The following is a 13,244-nucleotide window of genomic DNA, read 5'->3' on the forward strand; positions in this document are numbered from 1 at the left end:
GCTTTTTAAAGAAATTACTAAGCACAAACGGATTGAAATATTTACTCAAGAAACACTTCTTAAATGCAAAATCTGACAGTAAAGCAGTATTCACATGAGCGCGACTAACGAACGACGAATGAATTACAAAATGTGAATTTATATACGTTTGAAGACATATTTCCACTCAAATTTTTAACAAAACAAAACAATAGCAATATAGTTTCTATTTGATTAATGATGCATACTTTTACTAATCAATATCATATATTAATAAATTTAAGAAAAAAAATTTATTCGTCGCGAAAAAATTGTAGTTGATACGAACTGTCAAACTTTATTCGCGTTCCACGTTATCCATACTCGCAACGAATAAAATAATCGCGCGTACTTAACCTTAAAAAATCATTCTTGTTTTGGTTTGGGTAATGAAAGCGAAACTTTACTAGTGACAAGTTAAAAACTCTCATGTGAAAGAAATGTCAAAATCGACGAATATTCATTTATTCGTTGGTCGTTCTCATGTGAATAGTGCTTTAATGTGAAAATGGACAACGTCAGACTATGAATTGAAATGCGTGCTGTCTATGTATATAAAAACCATAGCACTCTCATGAGCAGACACTTGTAGGGCGACCAGATTCCGCATTTTTGGCGTTAGTGACGCCATTATGTACAGTGAACATAATTTTAAGAAGTGGATACAATAACCTTAAAACTGAAAAGTGGCAGCACATAACCAATTCAATTGAAAGAAAAACATAGAATTCTATTATAAAAGAGGATTGTGTCTCTGCTAACAGGTATAGCAAATTATTGAACCATATTTTCTTTTTCAACAACAACACAATCGAAATTCTTATTGGACATTGTGTTATAACACGTTGTTATAACGGTTTCATATTAGATATTTAGCAAGTGGTTTCCCACAAGTCAGGTTGGCCGAGCGGTCTAAGGCGCCAGATTTAAGCTCTGGTTCCCGAGAGGGAGCGTGGGTTCGAACCCCACACCTGACAAATTCCTTTTTGTTGACACCAAAAACTTATATAAACTTTATATATTTTCACGAACTTCTTGTCCTGACTTTAAAAAGTATGCAGTAATGTGGAAGAGCAAGAACTAACTTGTAGAACTCCAAGGTATTCCAAGAAGCCTCTTAATATCTGGAACATGACAATCCATAAATATCATAGGTTTAATCATTCACTTTTAGGGAAGATCAACACTTAAGGTTATCAGAACGGATCCACATTGATCTAAGTGTGGGCGATAATGTCTTTCATCGCCAGCCCACCGACTTAACCTAACCTAGAGATATAAAAACAGGCAAAATATATTATTCCATTATTATGGAACATCTTTCGTCCTTCATCTGTTTACCACCCTAATTTTTGGTACTCCGCAAATAGAGGGGGGAAATATGTAACGTTATAAGAAATTAAAAAAAACTACTGCCAGGTGTGGGGTTCGAACCCACGCTCCCTCTCGGGAACCAGAGCTTAAATCTGGCGCCTTAGACCGCTCGGCCAACCTGGCTCGGTGAAATTGGAGAACTAAATGTCTCATATAAAATTTTTATAGCAACACTATTTATGTGTCGTTTTTAATATTGAGATTGTAAAATCAAAAGTTTTCAAAATTGCTAGATTTGTATAATACTGTCAGTGCAAAACATGGTAACAATGTATTGTTTGTTTTTCGTGCGTACAAACAATTACCTGACACCTGACAGGCCGCCATAAACATATATATTTCGTTGTCTGATGTTTCTAAAATTGAAAATTTTGGGGTAGCTACCTATGTATATGTTTTCTTTTTGCACCATACGATTTTAAATACATCAGGTGATGTAAGTGTAGTACCGGCAGCGGTACCTCATATCACCGCAAGAACATCAGGCTACCAGTCCGAGCCTATTTATTCAACAACAACAAGCAAGAGGAAACGGGAAACACCAAATCCAAATTTGGTGCAACGAAAGAGTGCTGCTACGAGTAGCGCTATGAGGAAAAGGATGGAGAAAAGGACGAAAATGATGACGTCGGATACTGAATGCGCTCAGTGGTTGATGACGATATTGATTACGTCTCTGAAGAAGGAGAAGGTCACTATAGGTCTCCGAATAAGAAGAACGAGATCTTGTCAGAGCAGTGGACAAAAAAGGCGCTGGTGGGGGATGTGGACCTCCAAAATGAAGAAGGGCTGATGAAGGCCCTGAAAGCTAAACAGGCCACCATCACCCAGTTTAAAGAAAGCCTTAAGAAACTTAAGGAGGAGATGGACCCGCTACTCGGCCAACTAAGGCTGAAACAAGAAGCTCGCTGCCAAAAAGAAGCAACGGAGCGAGCCAACAACAACAGCAGAAACAAACAAAAAACAACAACCACAGCAGCAACAGCAAAAGTCCGCATCCATAAGCACAGAGACGGAGCAAAATAAAAAACTGTCATCAACAGTCACAGACCCAAATGCTGAGGGCCCATCGACCTCAGCAGCAACAACAGCAACAGCAGCAGAAACAGCAGCAGCAGAAACAGCAGCAGCAGAAACAGTAGCAGCAGAAACAACAGCAACAGGAACAGCAGCTGAAACAGAAGCAGCAACTTCAGCAACAATCACAGCCCAAAAAAGGTGCCACCAATTAGGACCTACCGGGTTGATCTGCAGGACCTGAAACAGGTATGTAATATTGCCACTAAGGGCAATTTTGTAATAAATATTTTGAATGACAACAAAAAGCGGTATTCGGTCCAGTGCTTCTCACTGGCCGAATACAACTTACTTAAAGGCGTGCTCAAACAGGCCACCTGTGAGTTCTTTAGCTACACTCCTAAGAGCGAAAAAATCAAGATGGTCCTTCTGAAGGGCATAAGTTTGAACCGGAGGCGCTCTTAGCTGAGTTCCGTCAAAAATCCACGGACGATCTCGATTTTATTGGGGTCAAGCCTTTCAATACGGTGAAGTCCAAGCGAGAGGGTTATATGCTGCCAATGTTCCTGGTAACATTATCGCCCCAAAGCAGTTTTGAGAGTGTGAAGAAAATCAAATCTCTCGACCATCAAGCTGCACGCTGGGATACATTAAAAAGGCACGACGGCATTTTACAATGTACTAACTGCCAGAGGTTTGGCCATGAAAATGCCAACTGCAATATGCAGTTACGTTGTGTCAGGTGCTCAGAAACCCACCAAGAAGGAGAATGCAAGCTGGGGAGTGAGCGGGTTGAGGATTTGACCCTGCTCAAGTGTGTCCTTTGCGGAAACCAAGGGCAACCGGCTAGTTATAGGGGTTGCCCTAAGGTCCAAGAAATGAAGCAAAAACAGGCCAGCCAAAAATCCGAAAGAAGTCGAACAGTTCGACAGGCTCCAATACAAAAATTCGTAGATCCCAAATTTTCCTACGCCCAAATGGTGTCAGGGATTGGGAACACGAGACATGCTCCACCAACGGTTGCCCCAAAGGCCCCTGTGCCTAAGGCACCAGAGGTGCAGCCTGACATTGTAGCCTTGTTGTTGAGCATTCAAGGTCAACTAACAGGACTGCAAAGTCAGATAAAGGAGCAAGGCAAAAGGGTAGATCATCTCTACTCTTTGTTGCCTGGCCTGGCTCAATTTAGACAATAATGGGCGCGCTGCCGGAGACGCGCCTAAAAGTCCTAGCTGTGAATGTAAATTCACTGATTAGGATTGAACGAAGAGCCAATATGTTCCAATTGTTGACAGACTACAGTTCCGATGTGATTATGTCTAGCGAAACTAAGCGAAACTCATAAAAATTACAATATCGTAAGAAGAGACCGGCCCGACTCCACTCAAGGGGGCGATGTCGCCCTCTTTATACGAAAAGGCATTAATTATAAAGTCGTATATAACAATGAATTGCGAAAGCTCAAGACGCTAGAAGTTTGCGTTGTATACATCTCTCTCACTCAAGGGAAGCGGATGTATATGATTGCGGCTTATGCGGCTGGAGCTCCACAGGTTACTTACTTTGCTTCAGAACTCGAGATTCTTTTAAGGGAACTGAAACTGAGCTTGGAAGAAAACTATTTCATCTCGGCCGGCGATTTGAACGCAAAACATGAAGATTGGGGAAATCAACATAATAATCCCAGAGGTAATCATCTTTTTAATTTGATGAATCTTTACAGCGTTGAATATGGCGTCGACCTGCTGGCTACTGAAAGGCCATCGTATCCAAAAAGTGGCTCCTTTCTGGACCTTTTGCTGTACGACACCAGACTGACAGTTTCACCGACGCCCTAGCGAGAGAACTTCGTTCGAGTGACATAGCCCCACCAAACAACAGAAACCTGACAAATACAGAAATTGACCAACACTTACAACAGATGGACGAAACAATAAAACGAACGATGGAACGGACAAATGGACGCTTACAGAAACGCGACATTTGACGCACTACATAGGCACAAGAGTGGCTTACTGACAAGACTCAAAAACTTGCACAGACGACTTACAGACCCACGCGACTCTGAGGTTAGGACACTGAAATCGTCAATAAAAAATGTCAATCTGTTGATTAAGGAGAACTACAGGTTATCAATTAACAAGTACTGGAACCGAAAGATCCGGTCAGTTAATTCGAGTGACCCTAGTATGTTCCCTAAAATCAATAAGATATTCAGGAAAAAGAACGGCAATGAAGTTCCGAGTCTGAAACTCCAAAGAACCGAAGAGAACAGAGACATTCTCAGTACAGCGCAAATAGATCCAGAAGAAGCCATCTTTGACGATGGCTTTTACATAATTGAAGATCCGAAGGAAAAAGTGGAGGCGGTGAGAGCTGCCTTCCAGCAAGTGTACAAGGTGAATGTAAGCATTCGCTCCAACCACGACCTGGAAAACAGAGCCCTACTTAATCACTTTTACCTTCGAAATGATATGACACAATGGCGATATGAGAACCGCGGTTTCATGCGGTTCAATGACGATTCCTTGGCAAATGCCATAATCGCCGAGTAAACGGGACCAAGTCTCTTGTTAGTGACGAGGGTTGAGTTTCAGCTCTTCTTCAATTCAATAAAAAACAAAAAGTCAGCAGGCGTCGATGGTATATCCAAGGTTGTACTAAGACATTTCCCGATGGAGGCAATTGGAATTTACACCACACTCTTCAACAATGCACTGAATAATGCATATTATCCAGTGCATTGGAAGACTGCTGTGGTTCATCCTCTCCCGAAAAAGGGAAAGGACAACTCCAACCCGTCAAATCTTCGGTCGATAAGTTTTCTTCCGAGCATCAGCACAGTTTTCAAAAAGATCATTAATAGGGCTCTGACTAAGTGGGCTGCGGACAACAAAATTATTCCGGATAAACAGTTCGGGTTCATGGCGGGTCATGACACAATTCATGCTGCGTCTAAACTCGTTTCTGATAACCAATGGAACAACAATGCACAGGTGCTGTCCTGGTTGATTTGGAAAAAGCCTTTGGCACCGTATGGTTAGAGGGTCTTTACCTAAAACTGAGCAGGCTTGGCATAAGCAAGCCATTGTTTTATATATTTTATGATATGCTTAACGGGAGAAAGTTTTTTGTCAAAAGTGGCAGTATAACGTCTACCACAACATTCTCAATTAGAAATGGTCTTCAACAGGGAGCGGTGAATTCGCCGATTCTCTTCAGCATTTACACCAGCAATCTGGTAGGTAGTCTTACAAAGGCAATTGCGTACGCCGACGATCTAATTGCGTACAGAACGGCCCGAAAGGTTGAGGTTATTAGAATTCTTTGCAGCGTGATTTCGACAAGATTCAGCGACATTGCGACGACTGGAAACTGAAAAGAAATGTCCAGAAGTCGGAAACAATTCTGTTCCGGACTCCGTTGGCTAGATCCACGAGGAATACGTGCAAAAATTGGAGATGGTCATCGTTGATCTTCACGGGCAGCCATTAGCGAGCAAAAGTATAGTGAAGAACCTCGGTATCTGGTTAAATCAGTATTTATATTTCGACAGACGTATAAATGCTGCCCTGACCAGGGCCAGAGGAGCCTTCGCTCTGACGAAACGGCTGTTTTTTAGAAGACGGCTTGATCCCAGAGTGAAGGTAATTTGCTACATGGCCCTCATGATCGTTTATGGTTGTCCTGTGTGGTTCAACGTTGCCCCTTCCCAGATGGAGAAGGGTGTTCGAGCGGCAGTGTTTACGACGCTGTACCGGCTTATATCGAACAGCCGAATCTTCTTATGTGCATTACTATTCCAACGAGGTCCTATACAACGGGGTTTGAATCGACAGAATTGACAATTTCGTGATAATACTCGTTCGAGGTCACATTGCAAGAGCTATGTCTTCGACCAACAATTTAATTTTCGGGGCGTTCTCTCCGAACGACGAGTATTTATAGAGTGCACGCTTGAGCGGCTTCATTCAACCAGAGTCATTCCTCTTTTTAGACAGATGCGGTCTGATACAGGATAGATTGGCAGTACCGTTAATCTACCACGTCAGACGAAGAACCGTGGATAGGCGACTCCTATACAATCGGGACGTCATGGCACAAGGCGGAGCAGAGCTCTTTCGGTTCAGTAGGGCTGTGTCCGAACGGGACCGAACTGATAGGGTGAAACAGGAGAACCAGTTTTGGTGGCTTCAATCGGCACTTGATAGTGGGTAGTCGGGATGGGGTTTAAGCCTTGGCCGGCTTACATACTTGTTTTATAGTTTAAGGGTTTAGTTTTAAGTAGAATAGGCACAAAAAAAATACAAACAAAAAAAGGAAAAAAATACAAAAAAAATATATAACATAGAATAAAAAAAAAGAAAACAAAATATGAAAAACAAAAAACGTTAGATAGTTAGATTCAAAAAAGGGCTTTAAAAATGATAGACGACAGAACTATAATCGAAACATTTACATCGCTAGAACACCGTCGCAATGTTTCATACCTTTCGTTGTTTTATAGATATTTGTACAAACAATGTTCTGTCGAATTAGCCAGTTGCATTCCACCCCTTAAACAATTCAGCCGTAATACTCGTATTTCTAGGATTGCTCATCAGTTTACCCTTGAGCTCAATTTCGGGCGTACTGTCAAGTATAGAGATTCTTTCTTAAATCGCACATCGAGAATGTGGAATGCTTTAGCCAACTCTGTTTTTCCCTCCCATTTTGATGTTCAGAACTTTAAGTACCGGTATCTCCTTTAAAATCCTTCCCCATTTTCCTAACGCTCGCACTGTGTTTAAATATAAACATATAAAAAAAGTTTCTAACACCGGAACAAAAAATGTGCGAGGATCATTTTGTGGCAAATACAAAACTTTTGCCTATAGGTCGGTTTGAGGTAAAATTGCCATTTAAATCTTCGCCGAATTCACTTGGTTCGTCGTTTGAAGCGGCCAAACGTCGATTCCTTGCACTTGAGAGAAAAATTTCAAGAAATAATAATTTGAGAGCAATGTACATGGATTTCATGAATGAATATCTATCGTTGGGACATATGTCACCAACGAATAATGAGATTCCCAAATTCCCACACTATTTCATTCCACATCAGTGTGTCTTGCGACCGCAAAGCACAAGTACCAAGCTTCGTGTAGTTTTTGATGCTTCATGTAAAACGCCTACTCAAGTTTCTCTGAATGACATCTTGATGGTTGGGCCAACCATTCAAGAGGAGCTGTTTTCGACATTGCTCCGTTTTCGCACTCATAAATATGCCATTACGGCTGATATTGCGAAAATGTACCGGCAAGTTCTCATTGCTGAAGAGCATTCGATTTACCAGCTCATAGTGTGGAGGCAGAATGCCTCTCAACCATTACAATATTTTCGCCTTAACACTGTTACGTATGGCACTTCTCCAGCACCATTTTTAGCAATACGGTGTTTGAAGATGTTGGGCGATATCTCCAAAGATTCATACCCTACGGGGTCAAAAATTGTATAAAACGATTTTTATGTGGACGATCTTTTAACTGGTGCCGATGAAATTGAAACCTTAAAAACTATTCAATATGAAATAGAAGAAGTATTGAAACAGGGTGGATTTCAGTTGGCTAAATGGTATTCAAACCATCCAGAATTGTACAATGCTGAAAGTACAGAAAAATCCATAAAATTTAATGACTCAGACAATACAAAAACTTTGGGAATTTGTTGGTAGCCGAAAGAAGATACATTTTCTTTCAATCTGGAAGATACTTTCCATGATCTGAGAGCCACCAAACGAAATATTCTTACAGTTTCTGCTCGTCTGTTTGACCCTCTTAGTCTACTATGCCCCATCGTTACCAAAGCAAAAATCGTATTACAAGAGCTTTGGATTGCAAAACTTGATTGGGATGAGTCGATTCCATTGCGCCTTGATACTTGTTGGCAAAACTTCAAAGCAAACCTTTCTCAGCTCTCCGAGATAAAAATACCAAGGTTTGTCGAAACCCATTCGAAGTCAAAAATTCAAATTCATGGGTTCGCCGATGCATCGATGAGAGCTTATGGATGTTGCATTTATATCCGAAGTCAAAGCACGGCAGGTATCAAGTCGACGCTATTAACTGCAAAGTCCAAAGTGGCCCCTTTAAAAACTAAATCGCTTCCGCGATTAGAACTTTGCGCAGCGCATACTCTTTCTAAATTATGGTTAAGAGTATCGGCAATGTTGAATCTTGACGTTGACCAAATTGTTTTTTGGACCGACTCTGAAATAACGTTGCATTTTATAAAAACCCATCCAACTTCACTTACAACTTTTGTAGCAAACAGAGTTTCAGAAATCCAAGAGTGGACAAATAATGTATCATGGAAACATGTCCCAACAAATCAAAATCCAGCAGACATTGTGTCTAGAGGATGTAACGTCGATGAGCTCAATAGTTCAATATGTTTTAATGGACCGCCATTCTTACTTGAAGACCCAAAATTATGGCCAGTCAATTCGCATTTCGAGTTGTCTCCAGAGAAAAACAAATGTTGCTCTTGTAGCAGTTGAAAATTGCCGTACGAAACTCATGGAGCTTATTGAAGAAGAAACGTCGTATATAGAATTAGTTACAACATTTGTACATGTAATGCGTTTCTTTGCAGTTTTAAAAGATAAGACATAGGTATTTGAAGAATCACCCACGACAGAAGAGTTGCATTTATCATTCTTGAAAATCGTTGAAATTGTTCAAAACAACGAATTTTCCGAGGAGATTCAAAAACTAAAAAGAAAAAAAACTCAATCCATTCTTACATGAGTTCAATGATAACAATTGATCATTTCGGCTTATTCAAATAGGTGGGCGTCTTTTACACGCACCAATTGAATACGATGCTAAGTTTCCATTACTATTGACAAAAAATTCGCAATTTATAAAAGTGTACTTAACGCATTTGCATAGAAAAAATTGCCATGCTGGAGCTCAAGCAATGGTGGCATTGCTTCGCCAAAAAATTTGGATAATAAACGCCAAAGAAGCATGTCAAAAAGTTGTACGAAATTGCGTACAGTGCTTTAGGTATAAACCAAAGTTGCTTCAACAAATCATGGGAAATCTGCCAATGTTTTATTCTTGCTCTCAAAAGGTTTATTGGTCGCCGAGGAATTCCGAAGACGATTCACTGCGACAACGGGACGAACTTCGTGGGAGCCCAGAGGATCCTGAAAGAGGTTGGAGAAGAGTTCGAGCAAGGAAGCAAGCCATTCACCAGTACGCAGCAGAAGAAGGGTTCAGTTTCGCCTTCATACCTCCAAGAGCCCCCCACTTCGGAGGTCTGTGGGAGGCGGCAGTGAAAGTGGCGAAAACACTGTTGCATCGTACCATGGGAAACGCATTCATAACAGCAGAAGAGCTGCTTACCGTGCTAATCGAGGTCGAGGCAATCCTCAATTCAAGGCCAATCGCTATATTAAGCGCGGACCACAACGATGGAGAAGCACTAACGCCAGCGCACTTGTTAGTAGGCAGTCCATTGCGGTCACTTCCCCCAGAGAATGTCCCGGAACAGCAGATGGCTTGCTTGAGAAGATGGCAACTTCTATGCTGGCTCAAGCAGCAGTTCTGGCAGAAGTGGTCAAAAGCGTATCTGCTTGGCCTTCAGGTTCGGTCCAAGTGGATCAACGAGCAACCCAATCTCATCGTGGGAAAGCTCGTTCTCATTCACGAGGACCACACTCCTCCACAACAATGGGCAATGGGCAGAGTCGTGGCGGTCGTTGAAGGGCAGGACGGAAAGGTCAGGGTCGCCGATATCAAGACACGAAACGGAATACTCAGACGTCCAATCTTTAAACTGGCCCTACTCCCAGAAGAAGAATTTTGAAGACCTGCAGGCTTTCAACGCGGCCGGTGTTTCGACAATGCATTAAAATGAATAATAAAAAAAATGCTGTCGATGGATTTCAAAAACATACAATTTAAAAGAGGCTGGGATGCGACCCACACTGATAACTTCCCATCCCGTCTGTCGATTTGTCTTGTTTAAAAGTTTGTCTATATGTACTAGTATCAATTTTACCAAATTTGCGTACTATTTTTTATAGATTTTATTTTTTATGAAAAACGGACTGTTGGATTTCAATATAAAAATCACTGAATATCGAAAACAATATTTTCTGTAAAATAAAATAAGTTTGAAGCCAATATTTTTAATTTTTGAAAAGCTATTTGAGTCGAAAGTAAATTTTTACCAAGTTTTAGTATTGTTTTTTTTAGAGTTTTATTTTTTGTAAAAAAACCGTCAATTCGATTTTCTTCAAAATTCTATCGAATGTTGAAACAATATTTTCTATAAGATAAAATTAGTTTGAAGCCAATATTTTATAGTTTTAAAAAGATATTTGAGTCGAAAATCAATTTTTACCAACTTTTGTTAATTTTTTTTTTAGGTATTTAATTTTTTGTACAAAAACTATCAATTCGATTTTTTTCAAAATTTTACTAAATGTTAACAACAATATTTTTTGAAAGATAAAAGTAAATTAAAGCCAATATCTCAAAGTTTTGAAAAAATATTTGAGTCGAAAATCAATTTTTAACAACTTTTATTAATTTTTTTTTAGGTTTTTATTTTTTGTAAAAAACTGTCAATTCGATTTTTCTCAACATCTTTCAGAATGCTTAAAACAATATTTCTTATAAGATAAAATAAGTTTGAAGTCTAACTTTCAAGTTTTTGAAAAGATATTTGAATTCATATTCAATTTTTACCAACTTTTGTTAATTTTTGTTCGGTTCTTCATTTTTTATGAAAAAACTGTCAATTAGATTTTGTTCAAAATTTTACTGAATGTTGACAACAATATTTTTTAAAAGATAAAAGTAAATTAAAGCCAATATCTCAAAGATTTGAAAAGATATTTGAGTCGAAAATCAATTTTTAATAACTTTTATTAATTTTTTTTTAGGTTTTTATTTTTTGTAAAAAAATTGTCAATTCGATTTTTCTCAAAATTTGATTGCACGTTGAAAACAATATTTCTTATAAGATAAAATAAGCTTGAAGCCTAAATTTAAAATTTTTGAAAAGATATTTGAATCGATATTTAATTTTTACGAACTTTGAGTAATGTTTTTTTTTGATTTTTATTTTTTATAAAAAAACTGTCAATTCGATTTTTCTCAACATTTTATCAGATTTCAAAAACATTATTCTCCGTTGCTCAAAATTCTTTTGGAGATGAAATCATATGTAAGTCGTTAAATTTAGGATGTGACAAATTTTTTTTTTCAGTTTTTTTGATTTAGAAAAAAAACCGTTAGATAGTTTTTTTCCAAAAAATATACTTTTTTGAGATCACGTTACAGTTTATTATATAAAATTTAATTCAAGTCTCTAGCGTTTTTGGTTCGTAAGATATTTAGGGTTAACCAAAATTTTCATCTTTTTTTTAAACTGCTATGGTAAAAAAACCACCCACGCAATTTTCTTGAGAGCCCTTTCTGCATCTTTCTGCCTTATTATCTGTATAACAAAATTTATTTAAAGTCGATATCTCTTCTGGTTCTTGAGCTATGGACGACGAAAAAAACGTCGCGAACGTACGGACGTACGGACGTACAGACGTACGGACGTACGGAAGTACGAACGTACGTACACACGCACGCACAGACATCTTTCTAAAAATCTTTTATTTCGACTCTAGGGACCTTGAAACGTCGAGAAATGTCAAAATTTTCAATTTGACAAATCGGACCCATTACAATAACTTCCTATGGGAAGTTAATAAATGTTATAGTATTTAGATAAATAAAATATAAAAAAAAACTCTTTATTACAGGAGAAACTCAATAGTCAATAGTGTCTTAATTTTGATGCCACCTAAACCTAAACAAACGACATTATCGTCTTAACTAATTGAAAAAGATGGACAAACTATGTTTCCAATTTGTAGTCAAGGCTGGTGACGATGCTAAATCATATTTTATATTCCTAACCACAATTAATACTCCTGAGGGCAAAGAATACAGCATGCCAGATCAACACCAGCAATGAAGTTTCACAACGAATTGGCAAAAACTCCAATTTATGCAAAAATTAAAAATTCGCTTCAAAGAAGACACCAAATGAGGAAAGTCTTACAAAAGAATTAAGGGAAATATATTTGGACGAGGAGAATGTTCAATTCAAAGATTACCTTTTGTAGGAGACGATACAAACCGCACAGCTTACTGGAACTGGAATAACGGAGGATGTACTGAAAAGGGTCTTATCAACACTCGATGAAGGAAAAAGTGAAATAACTAAACCATTTAACTCAAAAAAATTAGCAGAAAGGTTTGTCTTAGACAAATTCGGAGGTAAGAGTGCTGATATAATCCAGTGGATAAATAATTTTGAAAGTGAATGTGAAAGATTTGAAATAAATAAAGACGCGGACAGAACTGAAATTTTTAGGCTATTCTTAGAGAGCTCAGTTTAAGACTGGTACAGTTCAATGCTCATAAAATTTACATTAGACTCGAAATGGAAAGAGTGGAGAGATAACTTTTGTGAGACCTATGCAAATAAAGGTTGGTCCCCAGTTAAGTATGCGATTACTTTTAGGTATGTAAATGGTGCGCTACTAGACTATGCATTAAAGAAAGAAAGGTTTTTATTAGAGCTAAATAAATCAATGGATAAACGCACTTTGCTAGATTTTATCGTGGTAGGATTGCCAGAGAGAGGACAGTTTAAACAACACAGAAGACCTCTTCACTGAATTAAGAAGTCTCGAACACTTGATCAATAGGCGCACAATAAAAGAAAAGAAAAATAGTAACTATAACGTAAAAGAACAAACAGTAATGAAAAAAACCTTGTGAAAT

General features: G+C 38.6%; 1 protein-coding gene and 2 non-coding genes across 3 annotated transcripts; 2 read left to right on the plus strand and 1 right to left on the minus strand.

The window, feature by feature from the left end:
• The first annotated feature begins 911 nt into the window (after window positions 1–911).
• On the plus strand, window positions 912–995 carry Trnal-uaa (transfer RNA leucine (anticodon UAA)). Its single transcript has one exon. It is a non-coding gene; the product is annotated as a tRNA-Leu (tRNA).
• A 436-nt stretch (window positions 996–1,431) lies between these two features.
• Trnal-uaa (transfer RNA leucine (anticodon UAA)) lies at window positions 1,432–1,515 on the minus strand. Its single transcript has one exon. It is a non-coding gene; the product is annotated as a tRNA-Leu (tRNA).
• Window positions 1,516–7,237: 5,722 nt separating this feature from the next.
• On the plus strand, window positions 7,238–7,900 carry LOC129949876 (uncharacterized). Its single transcript, XM_056061619.1, has one exon. The coding sequence runs from the start codon at window positions 7,238–7,240 to the stop codon at window positions 7,898–7,900; it is 663 nt and encodes a 220-aa protein (XP_055917594.1).
• Window positions 7,901–13,244: the final 5,344 nt, after the last annotated feature.

Source organism: Eupeodes corollae, chromosome 1 (assembly GCF_945859685.1).
Source record: "Eupeodes corollae chromosome 1, idEupCoro1.1, whole genome shotgun sequence".
In the NCBI taxonomy this organism is placed as follows: domain Eukaryota; kingdom Metazoa; phylum Arthropoda; class Insecta; order Diptera; family Syrphidae; genus Eupeodes; species Eupeodes corollae.